Source organism: Salmo salar, chromosome ssa13 (assembly GCF_905237065.1).
Source record: "Salmo salar chromosome ssa13, Ssal_v3.1, whole genome shotgun sequence".
Classification (NCBI taxonomy): domain Eukaryota; kingdom Metazoa; phylum Chordata; class Actinopteri; order Salmoniformes; family Salmonidae; genus Salmo; species Salmo salar.
This window is the reverse complement of record NC_059454.1, coordinates 87478364-87505553: the sequence shown is the minus strand read 5'-3', so window position 1 is coordinate 87505553 and position 27190 is coordinate 87478364. Positions and strand designations below refer to the sequence as shown.

General features: G+C 46.0%; 1 protein-coding gene across 4 annotated transcripts in view; it reads left to right on the top strand.

The window, feature by feature from the left end:
* The window catches only part of LOC106568071 (kinase suppressor of Ras 1), a 40863-nt gene that overhangs the window by 10414 nt on the left and 3259 nt on the right, over positions 1–27190 (top strand). For all 4 annotated transcript variants that reach the window (XM_045692337.1, XM_045692336.1, XM_045692335.1 and 1 more), the window contains exons 2-19: positions 3694–3834; positions 16406–16553; positions 16860–17355; positions 19981–20162; positions 21040–21109; positions 21244–21327; positions 21483–21544; positions 21644–21753; positions 21878–22040; positions 22854–22895; positions 23282–23327; positions 23427–23484; positions 23569–23862; positions 23972–24168; positions 24283–24379; positions 26479–26612; positions 26702–26833; positions 26967–27102. In XM_045692337.1, coding sequence (XP_045548293.1) covers positions 3694–3834; positions 16406–16553; positions 16860–17355; positions 19981–20162; positions 21040–21109; positions 21244–21327; positions 21483–21544; positions 21644–21753; positions 21878–22040; positions 22854–22895; positions 23282–23327; positions 23427–23484; positions 23569–23862; positions 23972–24168; positions 24283–24379; positions 26479–26612; positions 26702–26833; positions 26967–27102 — 2592 coding nt within the window. The remainder of the gene's footprint in view (positions 1–3693; positions 3835–16405; positions 16554–16859; positions 17356–19980; positions 20163–21039; positions 21110–21243; positions 21328–21482; positions 21545–21643; positions 21754–21877; positions 22041–22853; positions 22896–23281; positions 23328–23426; positions 23485–23568; positions 23863–23971; positions 24169–24282; positions 24380–26478; positions 26613–26701; positions 26834–26966; positions 27103–27190) is intronic.

The window sequence follows — 27190 nt, the reverse complement described above, 5'->3', positions numbered from 1 at the left end:
TGGTCTATGGAGAGCCCCTTGGCCCGGGGTGAGGTGTTAATATGGAGTGGTCTATGGAGAGCCCCTTGGCCCGGGGTGAGGTGTTAATATGGAGTGGTCTATGGAGAGGCCCTTGGCCCGGGGTGAGGTGTTAATATGGAGTGGTCTATGGAGAGGCCCTTGGCCCAGGGTGAGGTGTTAATATGGAGTGGTCTATGGAGAGCCCCTTGGCCCGGGGTGAGGTGTTAATATGGAGTGGTCTATGGAGAGCCCCTTGGCCCGGGGTGAGGTGTTAATATGGAGTGGTCTATGGAGAGGCCCTTGGCCCGGGGTGAGGTGTTAATATGGAGTGGTCTATGGAGAGCCCCTTGGCCCGGGGTGAGGTGTTAATATGGAGTGGTCTATGGAGGGAGAGAGAGCATAGAGGAAGAGAGACAGAGAGCATAGAGGAAGAGAGAGAGAGCATAGAGGAAGAGAGAGAGAGAGCATAGAGGAAGAGAGAGAGAGAGCATAGAGGAAGAGAGAGAGAGCATAGAGGAAGAGAGACAGAGAGCATAGAGGAAGAGAGAGAGAGAGCATAGAGGAAGAGAGAGAGAGAGCATAGAGGAAGAGAGAGAGAGCATAGAGGAAGAGAGAGAGAGAGAATAGAGAGAGAGAGAATAGAGGAAGAGAGAAAAGGAGAGAGCAATCTGGATGAGGACCTAAGGAGGGGTCAGGTCAGGTGTGGGTGAGGACGGGGCACATATTAACACCTCACTCCGGGCCAAGGGGCCCTCCATAGACCACTCCATATTAACCCGGAGTGAGGTGTTAATATGTGCCCCGTCCTCACCCACACCTGACCTGACCCCTCCTTAGGTCCTCATCCAGATTGCTCTCTCCTTTTCTCTCTTCCTCTATTCTCTCTCTCTCTATTCTCTCTCTCTCTCTTCCTCTATGCTCTCTCTCTTCCTCTATGCTCTCTCTCTCTCTTCCTCTATGCTCTCTCTCTCTCTTCCTCTATGCTCTCTGTCTCTCTTCCTCTATGCTCTCTCTCTCTCTCTCTCTCTCTCTCTCTCTCTCTCTCTCTCCTACTGTCTCCTCTCGCCTGCAGTGGAGAGGCTTTTGTTAACCTCTGCCGCCGAGCCAAGCTGCCTCTTACATCCCAAGGCCACATTTTCTCTCGCCGAATAGTGTGGCTGAGCATGTTTCTGAGCGGTGTGTACTACAAGAGTGTGTGTGTGTGTGAGTGAGTGAATGAGCTAAAAAAAGGCATGTTTTGCTCATTGTTGCTCCAGCTCTTGAGAGGTGACTGGTGGGTAGAGTGGAGTGAGACCTGGTGGTGCCGTGCGGCGTGGTGCTGCTTGCAGCCTGCTGTAATGGACACTCAGATGGAAAGGGAGATAAGGAGACAGTATACTGGAGCCCAGCGCTATGCTCAGTTGAGAAGGCCTGTGCAAACTAATACCATAGTGCTGTGAGATTTACTCATAGGACCACTGTATCTGGTAGTAGTCTGGGAAGGCTGGGGCAGGGTGGAGCCTGCTGTGTCCTTATAATGTTGCTATATTAATGTTGTGGTAATGCTCTAGTGTAGAATTCTCTGGACAAGTTGTAAATCACAGACCACTGTATGTTCAGACTGTTGTCATTAACTTAACACGTCCCTCGTCTGTTTTCTTTTTCCACTGTCATGTCCCATACAAAGACTTGATATCCCAGTGTTCATTTGCACAATCACCACCAGGGCAGCAGTGTCAGGTGTGCTGTTTGGATGGTACACAGCAGTGATGTTGTGATGTATATCAGTACATCCGATATCAGGTGAGGGGGCATGTCCCTTGGTGTGGGGGGGGGGACTTGGCATGTCAGTGACTGAGGCTTCAGTCATTAAAGTGCTGATTAGCAGATACAGGTGGTGGAGGGCTGGGGAGGTGGCGGCAAGGTTGTGTGTGTGTGTGTGTGTGTGTGTGTGTGTGTGTGTGTGTGTGTGTGTGTGTGTGTGTGTGTGTGTGTGTGTGAGAGAGAGAGTATGTGAGAGTGAGTGAGTGAAAAGGATGACTGGCTTTATGGTCAGCAGCTGCATGGTAACAGGGCGTGCTGTGCGTCAGCGAGCTGCTCCCCTGGGCACTGGTGAAAGGGCCATCTCAGCGGGTGAGCCCTCCCTGATGTCAGCAGCACAGGCCTCATCCTTTCTCCTCTCCCCTCAGACTGCACTGCTCCCTGCGTCATCACCAGCCACCACAACACAGTGCTGCCACAACCTGTTCTCAGAGAGGGAGGGAAAAGGAGAGGGAGAGAAGGAGAGAGACCGGGAAGAGGAGAGACATAGAGAAGGGGACAAGAGACGTAGAAAGACAGAGAGATAGGCAAGTTGGAGGGGGTTGTGAGGGGCAGATCCTCACCCCTAGCTGCCTGTCTCTCAGTGTCCAGCCTGCCGCTCTGCAGCTTCCTCTCTGCAGAGCTGGAAAATGAATGTGGTAGCCAGCGCTCTGTTTGTTTGTAGAGGATCATGGTGGAGTGCTTTCACACATTCTGCAATGTAAGCATTCTCCCTGTTTTTGTTTATTATGTGAACAGCCTATTACGTATTTCAATATAAAACATGGACCCCATGGTCCTGGCGGACAGATGAAAGAACAATGTGATACCTGGGTTAGCACCTAGAAAAACAAAAGCTCATGGGGCGGGGGGGGGGGGGTATTTTTTTTATGTGATGGCCAAGAGGCTGTCTGCTAGCCTCACTGTGAACTTTGTGTCTCCCAGGACTGTGATGTCACTGTTCTCCTGCTTTCAGCCACTGCAATGTTCAAATGACACTTGGTTGCCATGCCAGCGGTGCAGACACCCTCATGAGAAGGCCAGCTCGCTGTTCCCTTCCATATAATAACAGCTATTTATATCTATTTGACAGCCCTGCTTTTCTGACTGCCTGTGTGGGAACATGGATGGAGGAGAAACGCCACATTGTACAATGAATAAATGTGTCTGCGTGATTGGAGTAATTTGTTTCAGATTGGCCTCCTCATGTTCTGGGAGAAAGCTCCAGAAGGATGGTGTGTGTCCGTGTGTGTCTGGTGCTGGTTCATCTCCCCAGTGTTCTACCACAGTCCACACATAAGAGAACAGCACACTCCCTCGTTGTCTCTGGGGCAGCCATGTCTGTTTTATAGGATTCATTTTTTTTGTCCTTGTCCAATATTTGACAAGGGGCGTTGCATCTGCTAAATCTCCAGCATAAAACCCATGATATAAACATGACTTGACATTTTCAGTGGCCGTCTTATTCTGGCTTTCATTTACCAGTTAATATGTACACTATGGTAGGTCTTCTGTTTAGTTAATCAGTTATTCAATGATTTGAATATGCAAGGAATAGTTATGGAAGCATGACGCACAAAGAATAATTCAGCAACATATAATCAGAGCAAAAGGAATGATTAACATTTCAATGAATATATCCCTGGTATTTAATATTTACTATGTACTATTTCCGCAAAGAACGATTGTGCATTCACATTTTGCATACCATAATTTCTGTAGTTATGCTTCCACTGTTCAATGGGCTCATGGCTTTTTTCAATTCACCTATATTTCCCTGTCACACTAAACTACACACTTGACAACACAGTGAAGAGTAGCAGATATCATGCAGGCCAGAACGGGTGCTCTAAATCAGCACTCTAACCTGCCCCTCCTTTCTCTGTTGGTGCTCCTCTCTGTTGCCCCCTGCAGGTGAAGCTGATGAAGTACATCTGTAAGCAGCTGCAGGTTAAGCAGAAAGTGCCGGAGACAGAGAGGCCTCAGGCCTTGGACAGCTACCCACGGCTGGGGGACTGGCTGCGCACTGTCAACCTGAGACCTGAGCTCATTGAGGTAGGTTCTAGAAGTGTGTGTGTGTGTGTGTGTGTGTGTGTGTGTGTGTGTGTGTGTGTGTGTGTGTGTGTGTGTGTGCGCCCACTGTCTGTCTGCATGTTGGTGCAAATGTTAGTATGTGTACAGGGCTTATTTTGTAATGACAGACTCTGATAAACCCATTCCTTTCTTGTCATAGAGCACTAATGTTTAGGTCTGATCAATTCTAGCAGTATCTTGCAATAAAATGTGCTGGTTGAATGCTGTATGGAGAATTACATGCCTAAATGTGACTCTTCATGTGAAAGGATTGTTTGTAAGGATAGCAAATGTAGAATATAGCCATCCAAGTCTCATGGGTTTGCAGCCTCATGGATCTTAAATCATGCAATTTAGTGTCCTAAGAAATTATACTGTTGTAACCAAGAGCAATTTCAAATGGTAGATGATGCATTTTTTTTGTCTCAGTTTTGAAGCCACAAACCAAGAATGTTGAACACATTTCAGAGAACAGGCTGCTACTGTGTGACCTTGACTCACCGTTTTACAGTCCATTACAACAGTCTGAAATCCACAGCAGGAGCCCATACAGAGAGGCTAGACCACTGTTGGCTGCTGCTCTGTGTCTGCATGTCCTCAGCTCTCATTAGGCCCCTCAGGCATGTGCTGTCCCAGCCAGCCAGGCTGGATACGAGCTACTAGCTAGGCTAGGCTGTAGCCTAGCTATGGCCAGGCCTGGAGGGGGCAGGTCAGGGGATAGTGGTGCTCTGTTGTCTACTTACTAGTGTTGTTTTGGCTGAGAGGCTCCCGTCACATTCCACACACTCTGGATGGACCCCAGATACGCCACCACCCCTAGTCCATCGAGCTCTCACTCCCCCCAGCTCTCATCATTGCTCTATTTTTACTCATTGGCCAGTGAGGGATCTGTCTGTGCCCTGTGAACGGATTTTGGAAATATAGACCTGTAAACACACAGCATATGAAGTTTGTATTCCAAACTTCACTTTTTGGAAGCTGTTCAATAGACAACTTTCCAAGTCAAATGTGCTCTCATTCTGTGCTGTATGGTCCTGCCTGACAGAAATGCATACAGTAACATGTTTTTGATGTTGTAGCTATTGTAATCTGCTCTAAGGAAAACAAGTTGGCTTAGACATCGACATTACTTTTTGGGGGGGTCCAAGGTTCCTTAAAGGATTTTGTATCTTTAGCCGTTAATTTTGCAATTAAGTCAAAGGGGCAATCACAGATTATCATGATATTTTGCCTTAAATCCAATATGGTGTCCAAAATCAAATTTGGCTGCCATAATAACATTTGATGGAGGTTAAATCACCTGTCAATAAGAATTTTGCAACTGAGGCATTTTTTCTGAATTGTGTACAACACTCATGCCTATAAAGACTGTTGGTGTGAATCAATTTTATTCTGAATCAAATAAGGCCAACATGATTACACTCAAACACATTAACCTGTATATAAGTAGCCCTTGTTAATTTTGATTGTGTTATTCTATCTTTAAAATGGTTTCATAAGGCTTTTGATATATCTAGGACTATGAGTGGCACTGCCATACCTCTTTTGTGTTTGAATAGCCGACGCCAACTAATTTTTCAATGTGTGTTTTCATGTTTTAATCTCATTCACACACTTACAGCATATCAACAATGGGCAATTCCACAAAATATAATAACAAGCCTTTCACAACCAGTGGTGGGAAAAGTACTCAATTGTTATACTTGAGTAAAAGTAAAGATGCCTTGATAGAAAATTACTCAGGTGTCACGGCCGTCGTATTGATTGGACCAAAACGCAGCGGATATGTGAATGCTCATATTTACTTTTATTGAACGTACACGAAACAAGAAAACGACAGCTAAACAGTTTTGCAGGCTAACCATAGCAGTGCAAAAACAACTTCCCACAAAAGACAGGTGGAAAAAGGGCTACCTAAGTATGGCTCCCAATCAGCAACAACGATGTACAGCTGTCCCTGATAGAGAGCCATACCAGGTCAACACAAAGAAATACACAACATAGAAAAACATAGAAATACAAAACATAGAACAATACCCAAAAACCCCGACAACACAAAACAAACACACCCCTGCCACGCCCTGACCAAACTACAATAACAAATAACCCCTTATACTGGTCAGGACGTGACATCAGGTAAAAGTGAAAGTCACCCAGTAAAATATTACTTGAGTAAAAGTATTTGGTTTTAAATATACTTAAAAAGTAAAAGTATAAATCATTGCAAATTCCTTATATTAAGCAAACCAGACGGCACAAATGTTTGTGTTTTTTAAATTTATTTACGGGTAGCCAGGGGCACACTCCAACACTCCGATATCATTTACAAACCCAAAGCATTTGTGTTTAGTGAGTCTACCAGATCAGAGACAGTAAGGTTGACCAGGTTTGTTCTCTTGATATGTGCATGAATTGGACCATTTTCCTGTCCTGCTAAGCATTCAAAATGTAACGAGTACTTTTGGATGTCAGGGAAAATGTATGGAATAAAAAGTACATTATATTCTTTAGGAATATAGTAATGTAAAAGTTGTCAAAAATATAAATAGTAAAGTAGATATACTGAAAAAAACGACTTAAGTAGTGCTTCAAAGTATTTTTACCTAAGTACTTTACACTACTGTTCACGACACAAGGACACAGTAGCGTAACCAAGTTACAGGAAAGCAACTGTAATACATTTGGCCGTGGGTGGTTGGCATTGATTACGGACTGGGGCAGGCCCAGCAGGAGATGTGGAGAGTGACAGAACCTGTGAGGGTGACCTCGGGTTACTGAGATGTTAGTTAGAATGTAGCTAGGTCACAGGCTATGACTAAGAAGCATTGGCTGTGAGGGATGTAGCACAGCTCCACACATATACAGTTGAAGTCGGAAGTTTACATACACTTAGGTTGGAGTCAATAAAACTAATTTTTCAACCACTCCACAAATGTCTTGTTAACAAACTACAGTTTGGGCAAGTCGGTTAGGACTAGAGGTCGGCCGATTAATTAGGGCCGATTTCAAGTTTTCATAACAATCGGTAATCGCTATTTTTGGACCCCGATTGTGTCCAATTTTTTTATTTAATAAATGTTTTAAATACATTTTTACACCTTTATTTAACTAGGCAAGTCAGTTAAGAACACGTTCTTATTTTCAATGACGGCCTAGGAACGGTGGGTTAACTGCCTTGTTCAGGGGCAGAACGACAGACTTTTACCTTGTCAGCTCGGGGATTCGTTTTTGCAACCTTCCGGTAACTAGTCCAATGCTCTAACCACCTGCCTTACATTGCACTCCACGAGGAGCCTGCGTGGCAGGCTGACTACCTGTTATGCGACGGCAGCAAGAAGCCAAGGTAAGTTGCTAGCTAGCATTAAACTTATCTTATAAAAAATGATCAATCTTAACATAATCACTAGTTAACTACACATGGTTGATGATATTTAGACTTAGGGATGCCATCCGTTAGATAAAATACGTAACGGTTCCGTATTTCTTTGAAAGAATAAACGTTTTGTTTTCTAAATGATGTTTCCGGATTCGACCATATTAATGACCTAAGGCTCGTATTTCTGTGTGTTATTATGTTATAATTAAGTCTATGATTTGATATTTGATAGTGCAGTCTGACTGAGCGATGGTAGGCAACAGCAGGCTCGTAAGCATTCATTCAAACAGCACTTTCGTGCGTTTGCCAGCAGCTCTTCGCTGTGCTTCAAGCATTGAGTTATTTATGACTTCAAGCCTATCAACTCCCGAGATTAGGCTGGTGTAACCGATGTGAAATGGCTAGCTAGTTAGCGGGGTGTGATCTAATAGCGTTTCAAACGTCACTCGCTCTGAGACTTGGAGTAGTTGTTCCCCTTGCTCTACATGGGTAACGATGCTTCGAGGGTGGCTGTTGTCGATGTGTTCCTGGTTCGAGCCCGGGTAGGGGCGAGGAGAGGGACGGAAGCTATACTGTGTCATGACGTTGGCCTCTTTGAGTACAGGGAGGACAGTTGACCCCCTCCCCCCTTGCACCATCCCCCAACCTACCTTCCCCCACCCAGTCCCTGTGTGAAGGAGTGGTAAAATTCCAGAGAAGAGTCTCTGGCCACATGGCCCATAGAGAGACACAGGAAATTCTTCCAACTCACAGAATTGGGGAACCGAGTGACATTTGTGTTCTGGAGAAGGTATTGGAGATTGGTGAAGAATCCAGCTACGAACTGGTCTGCTTGGTACAATTTTGTGATACTCAGAAGAGACAATATAGCCATATTACCATAAAACGGTTTATATAATAGCCTCAGCCTTGAGACTTGCATCCACATGGTTGTATAGAATGTATTAATAAGGATAAAGCTATTTGTAATACATTGAGATGCTATGTACTGATGTTAATGTGATAGAATTGTATTTCTGTACCAACCTTAACTCAGTCATCGGCACGCCCCCAGGGACACAGACAGGACCAGGCGTCATGTGACATGTTCACTATAAAACTATACCCTGATCTACTTTCTTCAGACCAGGCCTCCACTCCATTGCGAGTTGGCCAATAGGTTTGACCATCCAAGTACTCTACTGAAAGTGAACCATACCACGTGGTTAACTTTTAGACTATTGATACCGACAGAATAAGAACAAGTCTTTGATATTAATTAATAGTCTGCAGCTAGAAATTATATCATTGAACGCGAAGACCAACGAAACATCCATTCTATGACGACATTAATGAATGTCGCTTTGAAAGATCCATTCTAACCGAGAGAGAGAGAGAGAGAGAGGGAGAACTCTCCAACAGAACGACGCTCCAACAAGGATCCCGACGACACACTGAGCGTAAATATATATTGATTGTGTCACGTTCCTCGTATTCTCCCTCATCGGAAGATATGTCGAAATCACTCGATGACCAATACGCAGCAGGTTGACTGTTCCACATCATATTTATTTTAGATGGAAACGACAAAACAAAATAAACACGCAGAGGAGAAAGGTGACAGTTTCACAGGTGAAACGAAACACAGTGCAAAATTACAATTACCCACCAAAAATCAAACAAACACACCCCACTATATGGGACTCTCAATCAAAGGCAGATAGACAACACCTGCCTTCAACTGAGAGTCCCAACCCCAATTAACCAAACAAACATACACTCACTAAACTCCACATAGAAATACCTAACCTAGAACCTACCCCAACACTCACAACCCCACTATACCATAACCAAACATAACTGCCACGTCCTGAACAAATACAATACAAAAAAACCTAAGTATATGGTCAGGACGTGACATTACCCCCCCCTAAAGGTGCATACACTGAATGCACAAAACCAACAGAAAAAAAAAAAAAAAAAAAAACACACAATTAACCTCCTAACTAAAGGGAGGGAAGGGAGGGTGGCTGCCGTCAACGACGGCACAGTGCTACACCCCCCCTCCCCAACCCACCTCTATTGGAGGTGGCTCCGGTTCTGGCCTGCTGTCCAACAGACCGTAGACAGACCTGTTGGGCTTAGGACAGTAGGCAGACTTCTTTGGTTCTGGTTCGTGGGCCGACTCCGTCGGTCCCAGGCTGTAAGCAGACTCCTTCGGTTCTGGGTTGTAGGCAGAATCATCACAGTCATAGTTAATCAACTTTATTTTAGAATTGTGACCAGACTCACCCGGTTCTGGGTCACAGGCAGCTCCCCTCAGTCCCGGGTCGCAAGAGGTTGTCGGATACTCTGGTCCGCACCCGGTGTCGGATCCTCTGGGCCGCACCCCGGTGTCGGATCCTCCGACGGCCCTGACCCAGGATTCACCAGGCTGGGGAGACATGATGGATGCCTGGCCCTGGGCACAGGCACAGGACTCACCAGGCTGGGGAGACCCACTGAAGGCCTGGTCCTGGGAGGTGGCACAGGATGAACCAGGATGGGGAGACCCACTGGAGGCCTGGTCCGAGGAGGTGGCACAGGACGGACCAGGATGGGGAGACCCACTGGAGGCCTGGTCCTGGGAGGTGGCACAGGATGAACCAGGATGGGGAGACCCACTGAAGGCCTGGTCCTGGGAGGTGGCACAGGATGAACCAGGATGGGGAGACCCACTGGAGGCCTGGTCCGAGGAGGTGGCACAGGATGAACCAGGATGGGGAGACCCACTGGAGGCCTGGTCCGAGGAGGTGGCACAGGACGGACCAGGATGGGGAGACCCACTGAAGGCCTGGTCCTGGGAGGTGGCACAGGATGAACCAGGATGGGGAGACCCACTGGAGGCCTGGTCCGAGGAGGTGGCACAGGACGGACCAGGATGGGGAGACCCACTGGAGGCCTGGTCCTGGGAGGTGGCACAGGATGAACCAGGATGGGGAGACCCACTGAAGGCCTGGTCCTGGGAGGTGGCACAGGACTCACCAGGCTGGGGAGACCCACTGAAGGCCTGGTCCTGGGAGGTGGCACAGGATGAACCAGGATGGGGAGACCCACTGGAGGCCTGGTCCGAGGAGGAGGCACAGGATAAACCGGGCTGTGGGGGAGCACTGGAGTTCTGGTACGGACACTCTTTACCCACACTCCAGGCTGAATGCCCACTTTGGCCCGGCACGGGCGGAGAGCAGGCATTGGGCGAACTGGACCCTCCCAGCGCTCTGGAGACAGTGCGCAACGCCGGCGCAGGATAACCTGGACCGAGGAGGCGCACTGGAGACCAGACGCGCTGAGCTGGCACCATCCGCCCTGGCTCGATGCCTGCACTCGCATGGCACTTGCGGGGGGCTGGTATGTAGCGCACCGGGCTTTGAACGTGCACTGGGGACACCGTGCGCTCCACAGCATAACACGGTGTCTTACCAGTACCACGCTGCTTCCGGTAAGCACGGGGAGTTGGCTTAGGTCTACCACCTGACTCCGCCAATCTCCCCGTGTGCCCCCCCAAAAAAATTGTGGGGCTGCCTCCCGTGTCCGTTGCGCTCCCTCTCCTCATACCAGCGCCTCTCAGCTCTCGCCGCCTCGATCTCCCACTGTGGGCGGCGATAATCCCCAGCTTGAGTCCATGGTCCTTTCCCGTCCAGGATTTCCTCCCAAGTCCATGACTCCAGATAGCCTTTCTCCTGGTGCCTCTCCTTGTGCTGCTCCTTCCTCTGCTGCTTGGTCCGTTGTCGGTGGGTAATTCTGTCACGTTCCTCGTATTCTCCCTCATCGGAAGATATGTCGAAATCACTCGATGACCAATACGCAGCAGGTTGACTGTTCCACATCATATTTATTTTAGATGGAAACGACAAAACAAAATAAACACGCAGAGGAGAAAGGTGACAGTTTCACAGGTGAAACGAAACACAGTGCAAAATTACAATTACCCACCAAAAATCAAACAAACACACCCCACTATATGGGACTCTCAATCAAAGGCAGATAGACAACACCTGCCTTCAACTGAGAGTCCCAACCCCAATTAACCAAACAAACATACACTCACTAAACTCCACATAGAAATACCTAACCTAGAACCTACCCCAACACTCACAACCCCACTATACCATAACCAAACATAACTGCCACGTCCTGACCAAATACAATACAAAAAAACCTAAGTATATGGTCAGGACGTGACAGATTGCAATTGTTCCCAAATGAGTGAGCGTTCATGTGCAATTGATTAGCATGTCAATTGTTAATATTAATGAACTCTGTGTGTCTCCTCAGCTGACCGTTTATGACCCATTGTCTAACAGACCAGCCATGCCTGTTTTAGCCCACTAGGGCACATTACTCTACCAATTCTTTGTGATGATAATTACTGTTTGTATACTTTCTGTGAATTACTTAGTTTAGTAAATAAATGATTTTAAGACAATTGATGTATGGATGACTCTTAGTAAAGAGTGGGTTCGTGCAGATACAACAATTTACGACGTTTGGAATGAGACTGACGCGAGGTAAAATACACCATTTAAACCAGAAGATAATCGGCCTATACTATAATAGAATATAATATATAATGTTATAATATAGGAAAGTTATATTAGGAAAATTATAACTTTGTAATCTGAATATTTTCCTTGGTGCCCCGATCTCCTAGTTAATTACAATTAAACGATTAATCAGTTTAATCGCGTGATAATAATTACAGGGAGTTAATTGATAAACATGTCTTCAGTTTAATGGTACCCCAAAGACACGACAACTGTTACACTGGCAATACTAAAGTGCCTATAAGAACATCCAATAGTCAAAGGTATATGAAATACAAATGGTATAGAGAGAAATAGTCCTATAATTCCTATAATAACTACAACCTAAAAATTCTTACCTGGGAATATTATAGACTCATGTTAAAAGGAACCACCAGCTTTCATATGTCCTCATGTTCTGAGCAAGGAACTTAAACGTTAGCTTTTTTACATGGCACATATTGCACTTTTTCTTTCTTCTCCAACACTTTGTTTTTGCATTATTTAAACCAAATTGAACATGTTTCATTATTTATTTGAGGCTAAATTGATCTTATTAAAATAAGTGTTCATTCAGTATTGTTGTAATTGTCATTATTACAAATACATTTAAAAAATCAGCCGATTAACCGGTATCGGCTTTTTTTTTGGTCCTCCAATTATCGGTATCGGCGTTGAAAAATCATAATCAGTCGCCCTCTAGTTAGGACATCTACTTTGTGCATGACACAAGTAATTTTTCCAACAATTGTTTACAGACAGATTATTTCACTTATTATTCACTGTATCACAATTCCAGTGGGTCAGAAGTTCACATACACTAAGTTGACTGTGCCTTTAAACAGCTTGGAAAATTCCAGAAAATGGTGTCATGGCTTTAGAAGCTTCTGATAGGCTAATTGACATCATTTGAGTCAATTGGAGCTGTACCTGTGAATGTATTTCAAGGCCTACCTTCAAACTAATTGCCTCTTTGCTTGGCATCATGGGAAAATCAAAAGAAATCAGCCAAGACCTCAGAAAAATAATTGCAGATCTCCACAAGTCTGGTTAATTCTTGGGAGCAATTTCCAAATGCCTGAAGGTACTACGTTCATCTGTACAAACAATAGTACGCAAGTATAAACACCATGGGACCACGCAGACGTCATACCGCTCAGGAAGGAGACGCGTTCTGTCTCCTAGAGATGAACGTACTTTGGTGTGAAAAGTGCAAATCAATCCCAGAACAACAGCAAAGGACCTTGTGAAGATGCTGGAGGAAACAAGTACAAAAGTAAATATATCCACAGTAAAACGAGTCCTATATCGACATAACCTGAAAGGCCGCTCAGCAAGGAAGAAGCCACTGCTCCAAAACCGCCAGAAAAAAGCCAGACTACGGTTTGCAACTGCACATGGAGACAAAGATCATACTTTTTGGAGAAATGTCCTCTGGTCTGATGAAACAGAAATAGAACTGTTTGGCCATAATGACCATCGTTATTTTTGGAGGAAAAAGGGGGAGGCGTGCAAGCCGAAGAACACCATCCCAACCGTGAAGCACGGTGTGGCAGCATCATGTTGTGGGGGTGCTTTGCTGCAGGAGGGACTGGTGCACTTCACAAAATAGATGGCATCATGAGGAGGAAAATGATGTGGATATATTGAAACAACATCTGAAGACGTCAGTCAAGAAGTTAAAGCTTGGTCGCAAATGGGTCTTCCAAATGGACAATGACCCCAAGCATATTTCCAAAGTTGTGGCAGAATGGCTTAAGGACAACAAATATTCAGATATTCTAATGCTGTTTGTGTATGTAGGGCAGACAATTGACTTCTTGTATTCCAAATTTGAGCAATATCAGAGCGAGCAACATTCTGTTACATCAGTCTATGTGCCCCCCCCCCCATATTTAACCACTTGCAGTAAAATATTTTTATACAACCATCCATTTATTATATGGAAGACCTTAGAGATCTGGAAAAGCATGGTTGGTCTTGTTATACAAGAGGTAGGAGTAGCTCAAAAGCTAAAGCCCTTTTTGAAGATTGGCCACTAGCCTAACAAGCAAGGCTTACATAATGTTACATAACCAGCCAATCTGTGGATATCAAGTTGGGAGCCTCTTGCAGGTCTGTGTGTATCTTATGGTCTTAATTGAAAGTAATGCCAAAAGCCTCATTGTGACAGCACTCCTGGAAGCCGTCCAACTGGGTGAGCCTGCTTCTACACGTGAATGTAACCCAGACCGAAAATATCCGAGAAACTGAAAATGTTTTTTGTTGGATAGAAAAGGAGTATTTTCTTGTCTTATACAGTTTTTCCAGAAATATCTTCTTAGCTTGTTGAGGCTGGTGAGACAATGGTTTTAGCTCTGTGAGGTTACAGGGTTCATTCCCATCCACACAATGTGCTTCAGGCAAGCAGGGGCTCCTCCTAACTCTGTGATCACACCTGTGTTGAACTTGAGGGTTAGACCTGGCCAGTGAGTCAGACCCTGGAGTAGCCAGGCCGACATCAGCACTTTATGGGGAGAAGGCGGACTGTAGCCCGCTGTAGTCATACCCACACACTTACCCCAACCCAGCCAGGTCCTCAGTATCACCTCTTCTCTCTGTGTCTCTGGCTACCTCACAGACTGACTGAGCTGTGTGCCTAGACCTGTACTGCAGGGAGAGGGGGGAGGGAGAGGAGGAAGGGAGGGGCAGGGAAGGAAGAGCCAATGGCTTGGCTAAGAGGGAGGGAGAGATGGCTGGATAGTGGGGTTATTCGTGGTGTGTGACTTGAGGGTTGTGGAAGTAGTGGATTCCTCTCGCTGGAATGAGTAGATCTCTTCATCTACAGTTGGTTAACTCTTCCACATGGTATGTAAACAAAGCTATACAGCTCAGTAATTCAGTAAGTATATTTAAAACCAAACGTGTTCCATCCGGTTGTAATATCTTATTTTTTTCTGGAGGCAGAATTTTTTTAAACTAAAATGGTACAGAAACAAAATGGATTTTCCTGCTGTTATGACCTTCATGCCATCTTAAAGCGTCCAATTTTCAGCGGTGTGCCACTGTTTTTTGCTCATTGGACATTGTCATTTCACACAGCTGTTTGGGTTTTGACTGCGCATATCTAATCCCAGGACTGTGTTGGGCAGCCTGCAGAGTAATGGGTTTGTTTGTTTAGAGGAAGGTTTCCTGATGGTTTGTGCCAGTGGTGATCCAACCTGAAGCACAAGACCCGGTTGTTTAGTGAATCCTCTTCTCATTTTCATGTCTCCCGGTTGAACCTAACTGTGTTGGTTGTGTTTGTGCACATGCTCACAGCTTGTCCTGAGGACATAGTTATTGGTTACAGCTCACCTTTGAGACATAGGGTGGTTCGGGGAGTCGAGAGTGGCTGGTAAAATAGGCTGTAATATAGAGGGTAGTCAACCCATAGATGAGGGGACAAAGGTATGTCTGAAGTACAGGCATAACAACTCATGTTGTTAGACAGCGTAATGTATATCCAAGTACACACTTTTAGAATGACACACTTCAAGAAGGTGACTGAAAGTCCTAAACCAATACAGGCTTGCGAATAATTTCAATTCCAAAACTATTGCCACAATAGTTATGTTCTATTGACCATGGAATTCATTTTCTCACCATTTTGCATTCATTTCTCATTTGTGTGGTGGATTTGAGTGCACACAGGTAGACTGTGAGTGATGCACAGAGAAACTACTGGGAAGGGATGGTGTGTGCTGTTTGCGACACAAACACAGTCACGCTGCTGTGCCACCACCTACTAATGGAATCAAATCTCTGTCTATTTCTAGCCAGAAGTTGGAGCATTTGTTCAAAGACCCTCATTGTTCCGAGTTTCTTTGTTCTCCTCTAGGTGGAAGGACCCAGGGGGCTTTGGCCAGTCAGTCAGTCAGTCTGTACTCGCTGGTCTCTGCTCCTGGTCTGGCCTGTCCTGTCCTGCTCTGTGGATATATCTGGAGATATATGTCTGTCTGTGCTGGCTGGCTTTGGTTGATGAGAATGAACAATGATCACCTTTTGTGTCTAGCATTGGCGAGTTGGATACTAGCATACTAGTGTAAGATGTATACGTCTGCCTCCCGAGTGGCGCAGTGATCTAAGGCACTGCATCGCAGTGCTAGGCCACTAGAGATTCTGGGTTCAAGTCCAGGCTCTGTCGCAGCCGGCCGTGACCGGGAGACCCATGGGGCGGCACACAATTGGCCCAGCGGCAGGGATGTCCTTGTCCCATCGCGCACTAGCGACTCCTGTGGCGGTCCGGGTGCAGTGCACGCTGACACGGTCGCCAGGTGTACGATGTTTCCTCTGACAGATTGGTGCAGCTGGCTTTCGGGTCAAGTGGGCACTGTGTCAAGAAGCAGTTCGGCTTCGCCTCTCCTGACCTTTGCCTCTCCTGAGTCCGTACGGGACTTGCAGAGATTCTGGGTTGAGACAAGACTGTAACTACCAATTGGATACCACGAAATTGGGGAGAAAAAGGGGTATACATTTTTTATTTAAAAAAAAAATGTATCCGTGGTTATGTTGCTCCATCACGTTGTACTGTATGGAGAGGTCCGACTGGATACTGTGTGGTGGTACTCATCACTCACCTCCTCCTGACCTTGTCTCTCTCTGCTCCTCTCGCCAGGCGGTGCCGGTGAAGCTGTCCTTGGATGCCTTGCTGCAGATGCCAGGTTCTCACGTGCGGGAGACCATGAGGAGACTGGGCTCCAGTTTAGAGGAGTGTTCCAGGCTCAGCGCTGCCCTCTCCTGCCTGAAGAGCGCCACTGAATCAGGTGGGTGTCTGTCTGGCTGGCAGGCTGTCTCTGTCTGTCCTTCCCTTGGAGAATCTGCCTGATCTGACCTGTCTCTGTGGAGTTTTACTGACTGTTAGTCTCAGCGCCAGGCTGGTTCTGCTCTATTAGCCCTGCCAGCAGCAGCAGGCTGCCACCCAGGGTGAGGTTATGTTGTAGGAGAAAAGACACTAGGTTAAGGGGTTGTGGGGTGGAATGTGCTAGTATGACTAACAGAGTGCTAGTATGACTAACAGAGTGCTAGAATGACTAACAGGTCTGTAACCCTTTTCTGTGTCTCCCCTATAGATGGAGAGCTAAGAGAAGATGGGGGGCCCTGGTTCTCTGAGCCCACCCGGCGAGAAAGTGGCTTTCTGCTGCTGCCTCCCGACCAGCTGTTGGGAGGGATGGGGGGTCCAATGCGCCCCCACAGCCCCTCTCCTCTAGCTCGGCCCCCCACCACCCCATCCACTCCCTCCACCCCCTGCACTGCCTGTGCCCATCCCCGGTCCTTCTCCGTGTCTACAATGCCTGGTCCCGAGGCCCACGGGGCGTACGTTTACGCTGACAGCCCCCTCACAGACCCCTTACCCCTCTCCGCCGCCCGACAGGGGCGACTCCACGGGCACACCTCCACCCCGCCCCTCACCCCGCCCTCCAAGAGACGCCACAGGCTGAAGCCCCCCTGCACCCCGCCGCCCCCCTCCCGCAAGGTGCTGCACCTTCTGCCCAACATCACCCTGACCCGCAGCAAGAGCCACGAGTCCCAGCTGGGGAACCGAATCGAGGAGCCGCCAACCAACAAGTAGGTCACTTCCTGTTCCCGTGCCCTAGGCTTTGTGTGTGACTTCCAGTCCTTTATGACCTAGAGTAATAATGGTGGGCTCCTTGTCGAGAGGTTTCTAAAAAGTTATTTTGCGTGTGTGAGGTCATCGTGACCAGTGTCTGGGCAGTTTTCCACACTACTCAAAATCTTGGAACAGAGTTGAATATAGGACACGCCTCCACCCTATTATGATGTTACAACTGGACGTTTAAGGGCAGGGCTTTTCACACACACTTATATATACACACACACACACACACACACACACACACACACACACACACACACACACACATACACACCAAATCCTGCCTGCTGCTGCCTTAATGTGTATACGGCCAGAGCTAATCCCCACAGATTCCCAGAGATAATGAATAATGTCAAAACAGGAAGCTTTTCTATGGCCTGATTCTCAAAGCAGGGCAAGACACACACATACAGTTTATTAGGTACACCACACCCTTCACGAAAGCGTGGCCGTAGTTGCTATATAAAGCAGGCAGACAGGCATCGAGACATTCAGTTACTGTTCAATTGAACAATAGAATGGGCAAAACGAGTGACCTAAGCGACTTTGAGCGTGGTATGATCGTCGATGCCAGGCATACCGGATCTAGCATCTCAGAAACAGCCGCCCTCCTGGGCTTTTCATGCACGACAGTGTCTAGTGTTCACCGAGAATGGTGGACAAACAAAAAAAGATCCAGTCAGCGGCAGTCCTGTGGGCCAAAACAGCTAGTTGATGTGTGAGGTCGAAGGAGAATGGCAAGAATCGTGCTGTTCTGAAAGCAAGCTAATAGGCAGGCCACAAAAAGACAAATAATGGTGCAGTACAGCAGTGGTGTACAGAACAGCATCTCGGAACTCACAACTTGTCAATCCTTGTCACGGATGAGCTATTGCAGCAGATGACCACACCGGGTTCCACTCCTATCGGCTCAAAACAAGAAGTGGCTCCAGAGGGCATGCGATCACCAACACTGGACAATTGAGGAGTGTAAAAACATTGCCTGAAACATGACAGCAAGTTCAGTTTACTTGAGTAGCCTGCGCAGTCCCCAGCCTCTTTGGGATGAGATGGAACGGGCTGTTGGCAGAATGAATGTACCGCCGTCCAATCTGCAGTAACTGGAACATTTCTGACATTTCCAAATGTCCGAATGTCCCGAAGTAATTCAGGCTGTTCTGGAAGCAAAGGGGGTACTAGATGAGTGTACCTATTAAACACACATAAACTCAGCAAAAAAAGAAACGTCATCTCACTGTCAACTGCGTTTATTGTCAGCTAACTTAACATGTGTAAATATATGTATGAACATAACAAGATTCAGCAACTGAGACATAAACTGAACAAGTTCCACAGACATGTGACTAACAGAAATGGAAAATTTGTCCCTGAACAAAGGGGGGGTCAAAATCAAAAGTAATAGTCAGTATCTGGTGTGGCCACCAGCTGCATTAAATACTGTAGTGCATCTCCTCCTCATGGACTGCACCAGATTTGCCAGTTTTTTTCTGTGAGAGGTTACCCCACTCTTCCACCAAGGCACCTGCAAGTTCCCGGACATTTCTGGGGTGAATGGCCCTAGCCCTCACCCTCCGATCCAACAGGTCCCAGATTGTTTATGGTTCATTGAACAAGCATGGAAAACAAACCCTTTACAATGAAGATCTGTGAAGTTATTTGGATTTTTACAAATTATCTTTGAAAGATATTTTTTTTCTTCTGAGTTTACTAACGCGTATCAGTAATATCCTGTTTGTAATGATGCTGCATTAGTGATGGAAAGCTCAGCCATAATGAAACCTGACTAGACAGAAGTATTTAAACAGGACTGATACTACAGCTTAACGATACATACATTATGTACATGTATATAGAAGTATACACTATGACCCCAGACCTAGCCTGTGAGGACACTGATGAGTGTGAGCGGAGGCATAGGGAGTTACAGACAGACGTGGCCTTCTCCACTGTGTGGAGCCCAGAGAAAGCAGGCGGGCAGGCAGTGGGGCTGTGTGCTTCTGGATCAGCTCTCTTTATTCCTGACCAGGAATAGGACGCTAAGCCCTTTGGCCTGTGCTCTGCTAAGCTCTACTCCCCTGTGGTGGAGGGTGTGGCTCAGTCTTCCCTGTGCCTGTTTTTTTATTTATTTAATTGTATTGTCTTCCAAATGGCAGCAGGTAGCCTAGTGGTTAGAGCATTGGACCAGTAACTGAAAGGTTGCTGGTTCGAATCCTGAGTCAACAAGGTGAAAAATGTGTCTGTGTCCTTGAGCAAGGCACTTAACTCTAAAAGTCACTCTGGATAAGAACGTCTGCTAAATTACTCAAATGTTCAATATATGTGTTGCTGAATCTCCTCTCTGCCAAGGCATGCTGCTACTGCCTCCCTTCCCTCCCTGCCTGTCTGCCTCACCTCTCTGACACTTACATAACATTGTTCATACAGTATGGCCATTAAATAATTATCTCTGGTGAAAGATGATCTGTATGGAGGCACATTTTGGATTGTCATTGAGTAATCCAGTGTTGACTGTGTGTTGAGATGAGGGCAGCAGTGGGCCACTGTACTGACGTCCCAGCGTTCTTTCTTCCCCTCAGGTGTGCAAAGAAGAATAAGTTGTTCCTCAACGTTCAGATCAATGGGAATGGCTTTGAGGACTCACCCTCCCGTTCCCCCCACCGGTCTGCCCGCACCCCTGGGGTTTCCACCCCTGCCCCCGCCCCCTACACCCTACCTGGCACCCCTACCCTGATGGAGGAGCATTCATCACACCTCAAGAGTGAGTACAAATACATTTTGACTTACCCCATTTAGGCTATATGTAAGGAATCTTCACTGAAATAGATTGGTTAATGCATGGTGAATTACTCAGATGAAATAGAACGTTTGTATGTGTGCTCTTTGTAAAAAGCCGAATGTATTTCCCAGTAGCTGGCTGTAGGGTCACAGTAGCCGTCAGTCTGGCTCAGAGTGTTTCTGTCAGTAGATTGCTGGGATTGTTCCATCTGAGGGCTGTGATGTGGGGGAGGGAGCGTTTTCAGTTCCATCGCTTCTAGAGAAATGACATTACTCTTCCAAATCATTCGACAGCTTAGAGAGAAATCTAACACTCCCACAAAGTCGTGTGTGTGCAGTTGCATGCGAGCCGTTTTGTGTCTGTAATAATTAATGTGTAGGAGCGTCACCTACCAAACCAACGTCATTAGGTCTCACGCAAATTCGTTTTCACTTGTAAAATGAACAGTAAATGTTTTTCATTGGTTTGGCACATAGTGTATTTGTCCATAATGATTCATGTGTAGGAGATTCACCTACCAAACCAACGTCATTAGGTCTCACGCAAATTTGTTTTCACTTGTAAAATGAACAGTAAATGTTTTTTGGATTGGCACATATTGTGGCAAGTTGTAAGCAACATCAACACTAGGGTTGCAAAATTCTGGGAATTTCCAGGAGTCTTCCAGCGGGGATTTCTGGAAATCCTGGGAATTTTGGGAAAGGTAACAACATTTGGCAATTCCCTAAGCACCAGTGATTTCATTTTCATAGTAGCCACTAAACTTCATAAATAAATTGCCATATTTGTGCTAATACTTAATGTTTAGGCAAATCCTCCTCTGTCTAGGTTCGTTTGACATCTCTCTCTCTCTCTCCAGATAACATGGGGTTGCACCGTGGCTCCCCACAGGCAGTGAGGAGAGACATAGGCCTGGCCGTCACTCACAGGTTTTCAACTACCTCATGTCATACACCTTTAGGCCAGAGACTACCATGATACAAATGTAAAATATACTTTAAATCCACAGTAGATAGAGCAAAAAAGGATTGATGGTTTAAGTAATTGAGGATACTTTGTGAAGGTTTTCCACCAAGTCGTGGCTGTCCCAGACGTGTCAGGTCTGTCAGAAGAACATGATGTTTGGTGTGAAGTGTAAACACTGCAGGTGAGTGGAGTAAGGAGAGGAGGAGAGGGAGGAGTCTCTGAGATGTTCTGGTGTTGGATTGAGTGTCTCTACGATGCAAAAAAAATACAACTTCATCTTCTTTTGGTGATCAGTTATTCTCTACTGTTCTCTGATTGGTGGTTTTCTGTCTGCAGGTTAAAGTGCCATAACAAGTGTACTAAAGAAGCTCCCTCCTGCAGAATCTCTTTCCTGCCAAGTAAGCCCTTTCTTGCTTCTCATGTTTATCCATGGATTCATGGTTTACCCATTTGATTCAACAAGCATTAGTGTAATGGTCCCAATCTCTTCTTTCCAGTCACCAAAATCCGGAGGACTGAGTCTGTGCCGTCTGACATCAACAACCCTGTGGACCGGCCATTAGAGACACCACAGTTTGGCACACTGCCAAAGGCCATCACCAAAAAGGTAGAGACACCTTGGATATTACATCACACCTTTGATGATAATGATATGCATGGTGCTGTTAGAACAGACAAGTGTGTTATTGACTCTGATCAGTGTGTATTTCTTCTTCTTCTCCTTCCGTCAGGATCACCCCCCTGCGCTGAACCAGTTGGACTCCAGCAGCAACCCGTCCTCCACCACCTCCTCCACACCCTCCTCCCCTGCCCCTTTCCAGAACCCTCCCAGTGCCACCCCGCCCCCCAACTCCTCTCCCAAGGTCCACCGGGACAACCGCTTCCACTTCCCAGGTAGGTGCCTGACCGTCACTCACACGCCTATGCAAATACAGAAACACACACAATCACCTCAACATATACACACAATCACCTCAACATATACACACAATCACCTCAACATATACACACAATCACCTCAACATATACACACAATCACCTCAACATATACACACAATCACCTCAACATATACACACAATCACCTCAACATATACACACAATCACCTCAACATATACACACAATCACCTCAACATATACACACAATCACCTCAACATATACACACAATCACCTCAACATATACACACAATCACCTCAACAAATACACACAATCACCTCAACATATACACACAATCACCTCAACAAATACACACAATCACCTCAACATATACACACAATCACCTCAACATATACACACAATCACCTGGAGTGTCTCCCTTTCTCTCTCTCACACTCTCTCACATACAAACACACACATGAATATACGCACATGCAAATACACACATGAATATACACTTAACCACACAAGCATGTCCACTGCACAGAAATAAGCCAGCATACTCCCACTATCAAAGCGCATGCTTGCATTGTGTTCTTGATTACACAGAAGGTCTCCCTGAGTCACATTTCCTGTTTAGCGAATGTTGAACGTTAAACGTGGAATGGAATGGCCGGGCAGCAGTGGTCGTCCTCCCTCTCGCTCCCTCTCTGCATTAATACCACTCCTCAGGGGGGTGGGAGTGACTGGGGTTATTTTAATGGCTACTCTAACCCAGAGTCTCTCTCTCCACTCCATGCTTGTTGGTTCTTCCCTGTCTTTTCCCTAAGCTGCCTGCTACTTTCAGCATAGACAGCAGTTTATCTTCCCTGGTGAGTTTACAGTACAGTCCCAGACAGACTGTTGTGCTGCACTCACACCTGCCCACGTCCCCAGCCTTGTCAGTTCTCTCTATCTCCTGCATGTACTCACAGGCTTAGTGAATTACATGACAAAGTTGTGCATTTGTGAATGTTTTAGAATGTGTTGTGTGATATTTAGACTGCATTGTCTCTTGTATAGATGGGTCTCTGTGCCACCTGCTGGGGAGTTTGGGAATTGCATGTCTTGTTATGGTGGTTGTTGTCAACACATTGCTATGGCAAAGCGACAATATAAGTGGGCAAAGAAACTACATGAGGGACGCAATTTTGTCTTTACAAGCAAAAAGCCACATTATTTTTATTACATACTGAACATTTGTATTTTTTTCTCCCAGATGTGTCCAGTTCTACGTTGCATTCTGAAGCCCTCCATGACACAGTGTAAGGCTTGGCTGTCTATTTCATTTATCAATAGTGTTTTAATGGCACAATACTCGGCATACTCTGACATTGTGACTGTGGTTTACCCTGTCCCAACAGTGAGACTGAACCAGCAGATGATATACACTCTGAACTGGCCGAGGATGAGGACGGAGAGGTAAAAACTGAGTATGTGCGTGCGAAGTAACTGTGACACATGCAGACACATGCCCAAAACCCAACATGCATGAATGTCCTACAGGAGGAAGAGGAGGATGAGGAGGTGGTTGAACCTGAGATCGACCCAGACCCAGTAGTGGAGGAGGAAGATGAGGAGGAGGAAGATGATGATGATGATGATGATGATGGGGGTGGGAGTGAGATGAATGGGGGTTCGGATGGTGAGTGTGATGGTGATGAGTTGGATGACCTGCCCAACTCAAGGGGAGGTCGCTGGAAAGGCCCCATCTCCCGTAAGGCCAGCCAGACCAGTGTCTACTTGCAGGAGTGGGACATACCGTTCGAACAGCTGGACCTGGGAGAGCTCATTGGGAAGGTGATCTGAAATATTTAATGAGCCATATTTGCATCAAACTATCAGTGTTTTCAGTTTTAAACCCATTTAAAGTGTGTTTCTCAAACTGTCATTAAATCACTCACTCCAGGGCCGTTGGGGCAAGGTGCATAAGGGCCGTTGGCATGGAGAGGTGGCCATCAGGCTGCTGGAGATAGATGGGAACAACCAGGACCACCTTAAGCTGTTTAAGAAGGAGGTGATGAACTACAGACAGACCCGTCATGAGAACGTGGTCCTCTTCATGGGTGCATGCATGGCCCCTCCCCACCTTGCCATCATCACCAGGTAGGAGGGGCTAAATCACATCTAGAATAATAAATTATCCCTTTGTTATATTCAGTCAACCATAGCTGTTGTTTATTTGTTTAGTTCCATTTGTTAATTCAAGTGTTTCTCCAGTTTCTGTAAAGGGAGGACACTATACTCTGTCGTTCGAGACACCAAAAACACACTGGATATAAACAAGACGAGGCAAATTGCTCAAGAAATTGTAAAGGTAACTTCTATCCCTGTTCAATACTTTCACATTTGTACGTGTGTTATTTATATATTATATATATATATATATACATACATACACACACACACACACACACACACACACACACACACACACACACACACACACACAAACACAAACATGCAACCATTTCAATGAGTTACAGTTCATTTAAGGAAATCAGTCAATTGAAATAAATAAATTAGGCCCTAATCTATGGGTTTCACATGACTGATAATACAGATATGCATCTGTTGGTCACAGATACCATAAAAAAAAGGTAAGGGTGTGGATCAGAAAACCAGTCAGTATCTGGTGTGACCACCATTTGCTTCATGCAGCGTGACACATCTCCTTCGTATAGAGTTGATCAGGCTGTTGATTGTGGCCTGTGCAATGTCGTCCACTCCTCTTCAATGGCTGTGCGAGGTTTCTGGATATTGGCGGGAACTGGAACACCCTGTCGTAAAGTCGATCCAGAGCATCCAAACATGCTCAATGGGTGACATGTCTGGTGAGTATGCAGGCCATGGAAGAACTGGGACATTTTCAGCTTCCAGGAATTGTGTACAGATCCTGACGACATGGGGCCGTGCATTATGCTGAAACATGAGGTGATGGCGGCGGATGAATGGCACGACAATGGGCCTCAAAATCTCGTCACCATATCCCTGTGTATTCAAATTGCCATCGATAAAATGCAATTGTGTTTGTTGTCCATAGTTTATGCCTGCCCACCATGGGGCACTCTGTTTTCAACATTGACATAAGCAAACCGTTCGCCCACACTACGCCATACACGCTGTCTGCAATCTGCCGGTACAGTTTGTTAGGTTCTTATTTTTCAGAGTAAATAATTCACGGACACTAGAGAAGCTTTAACCAAGTTTAATCATCCCCAAAGGTTCTGTACAGCTGAAATCAGACAGCTAAAGATTTCAGACTTGACAGTTTATATGCATCCTACTTAAGACATTCCCCTTTCTCTCTAATCCTTACATTGTATGGCTCTACAGGAAGCTAATAAAGAGGGTAACAGGATTCCACACATTTATTACTCTCTTAAGAGAATCTGTCCTCACCTCCTGACCTCAACCCTTCTTTCATCTAATACACTGATGTCCATCTGTCTCCCCTGTATCAACACATCGCTCTCCTCCATTAAACACATTCCAAAGCCTTCTTCCTTCTTCTGAGAACCATTAACTTCTAACATAACCCAGTCTCTTTCATTTCCTATCATTCATTTAATATCTCAATGTTAAAAGTTTAGCCGATTCCAACAAGTTCAAACAGGGATTCATCTGTGAAGAGTACACTTCTCCAGCATGCCAGTGGCCATCAAAGGTGAGCATTTTCCCACTGAAGTCGGTTACGATGGCGAACTGCAGTCAGGTCAAGACCCTGGTGAGGACGACGGGCACACAGTGGAGCTTCCCTGAGACGATTTCTGACAGTTTGTGCAGAAATGTGTTGGTTGTACAAACCCACAGTTTCATCAGCTGTCCAGGTGGCTGGTCTCAGACGATCCAGCAGGTGAAGAAGCCGAATGTGGAGGTCCTGGGCTGGCATGGTTACACATGGTCTGTCGTTGTGAGGCCGATTGGACCTACTGCCAAATTCTCTAAAACGACGTTGGAGTCGGCTTATGGTAGAGAAATGAAAATTCAAGTCTCTGGCAACAGCTCTGGTGGACATTCCTGCAATCAGTATGCCAATTGCATGCTCCTTCAAAACTTGAGACATCTGTGGCATTTTGTAATGACAAAACTGCACATTTTAGTGGCCTTTTGTTGTCCCCAGCACCTGTGTAATGATCATGCTATTTAATCATCTTCTTGATATGCCACACCTGTCAGGTGGATGGATTATCTTGGCAAGGGAAACATGCTCACTAACAGGGATGTAAACTCATTTGTGCACAAAATTTGAGAGAAATAATATTTTCGTATGTATGGAACATTCCTGGGATCTTTTATTTCAGCTCATGAAACATGGGACCAACACTTTACATGTTGCGTTTATATTTTTGTTCAGTATAAATGTGTAATGTATATTTACTCTATGTCCTTATTTACATCCTTCAATCTACACAGGGAATGGGATATCTTCATGCCAAAGGCATTGTCCACAAGGACTTGAAGTCGAAGAACGTCTTTCATGACACCAATAAAGTGATAATTACAGACTTTGGTCTGTTTGGAATCTCTGGAGTGGTTCAGGAGGGGAGGTAAGGACTCTGCATATTGGTTCCTACAGCTATCATCTCAGCTGGTGGATGCTCACTGGGTGACTGTGTGTGTGTGTCTTGCTTCACAGGCGAGACAATGAGCTGAAGCTTCCACATGGCTGGATCTGTTACCTGGCGCCAGAGATCGTACGCAGGATGAGCCCTGGAAACAATGAGGACCGCCTGCCATTCTCCAACGCTGCAGACGTCTACGCCTTTGGGTACGATCTTAGCACATTCTGATGTACCTTTTCTTTATCATTGATAGCACAATGTTTTTTCTCTCTGAGACTGCATCAGTTTACAGTTAACTGGCTCTGGGGAATGACCATATTGCTGGTTGCCCCCTTTTAGCACCATTTGGTACGAGCTCCAAGCCAGGGACTGGCCTATCACCAACCAGCCTGTGGAGGCTACCATCTGGCAAGTGGGGAGTGGTGAGGGCATCAAGAAGGTCCTGGCAGAGATCAGCCTGGGAAAGGAGGTCACGGTGAGTGGAGGGGTTGAAGCACCTCTGTGTGCCAGATCACATTGTGGTGGAATCATGCAGAAATCTATGCACATAAAAATAAAATGTA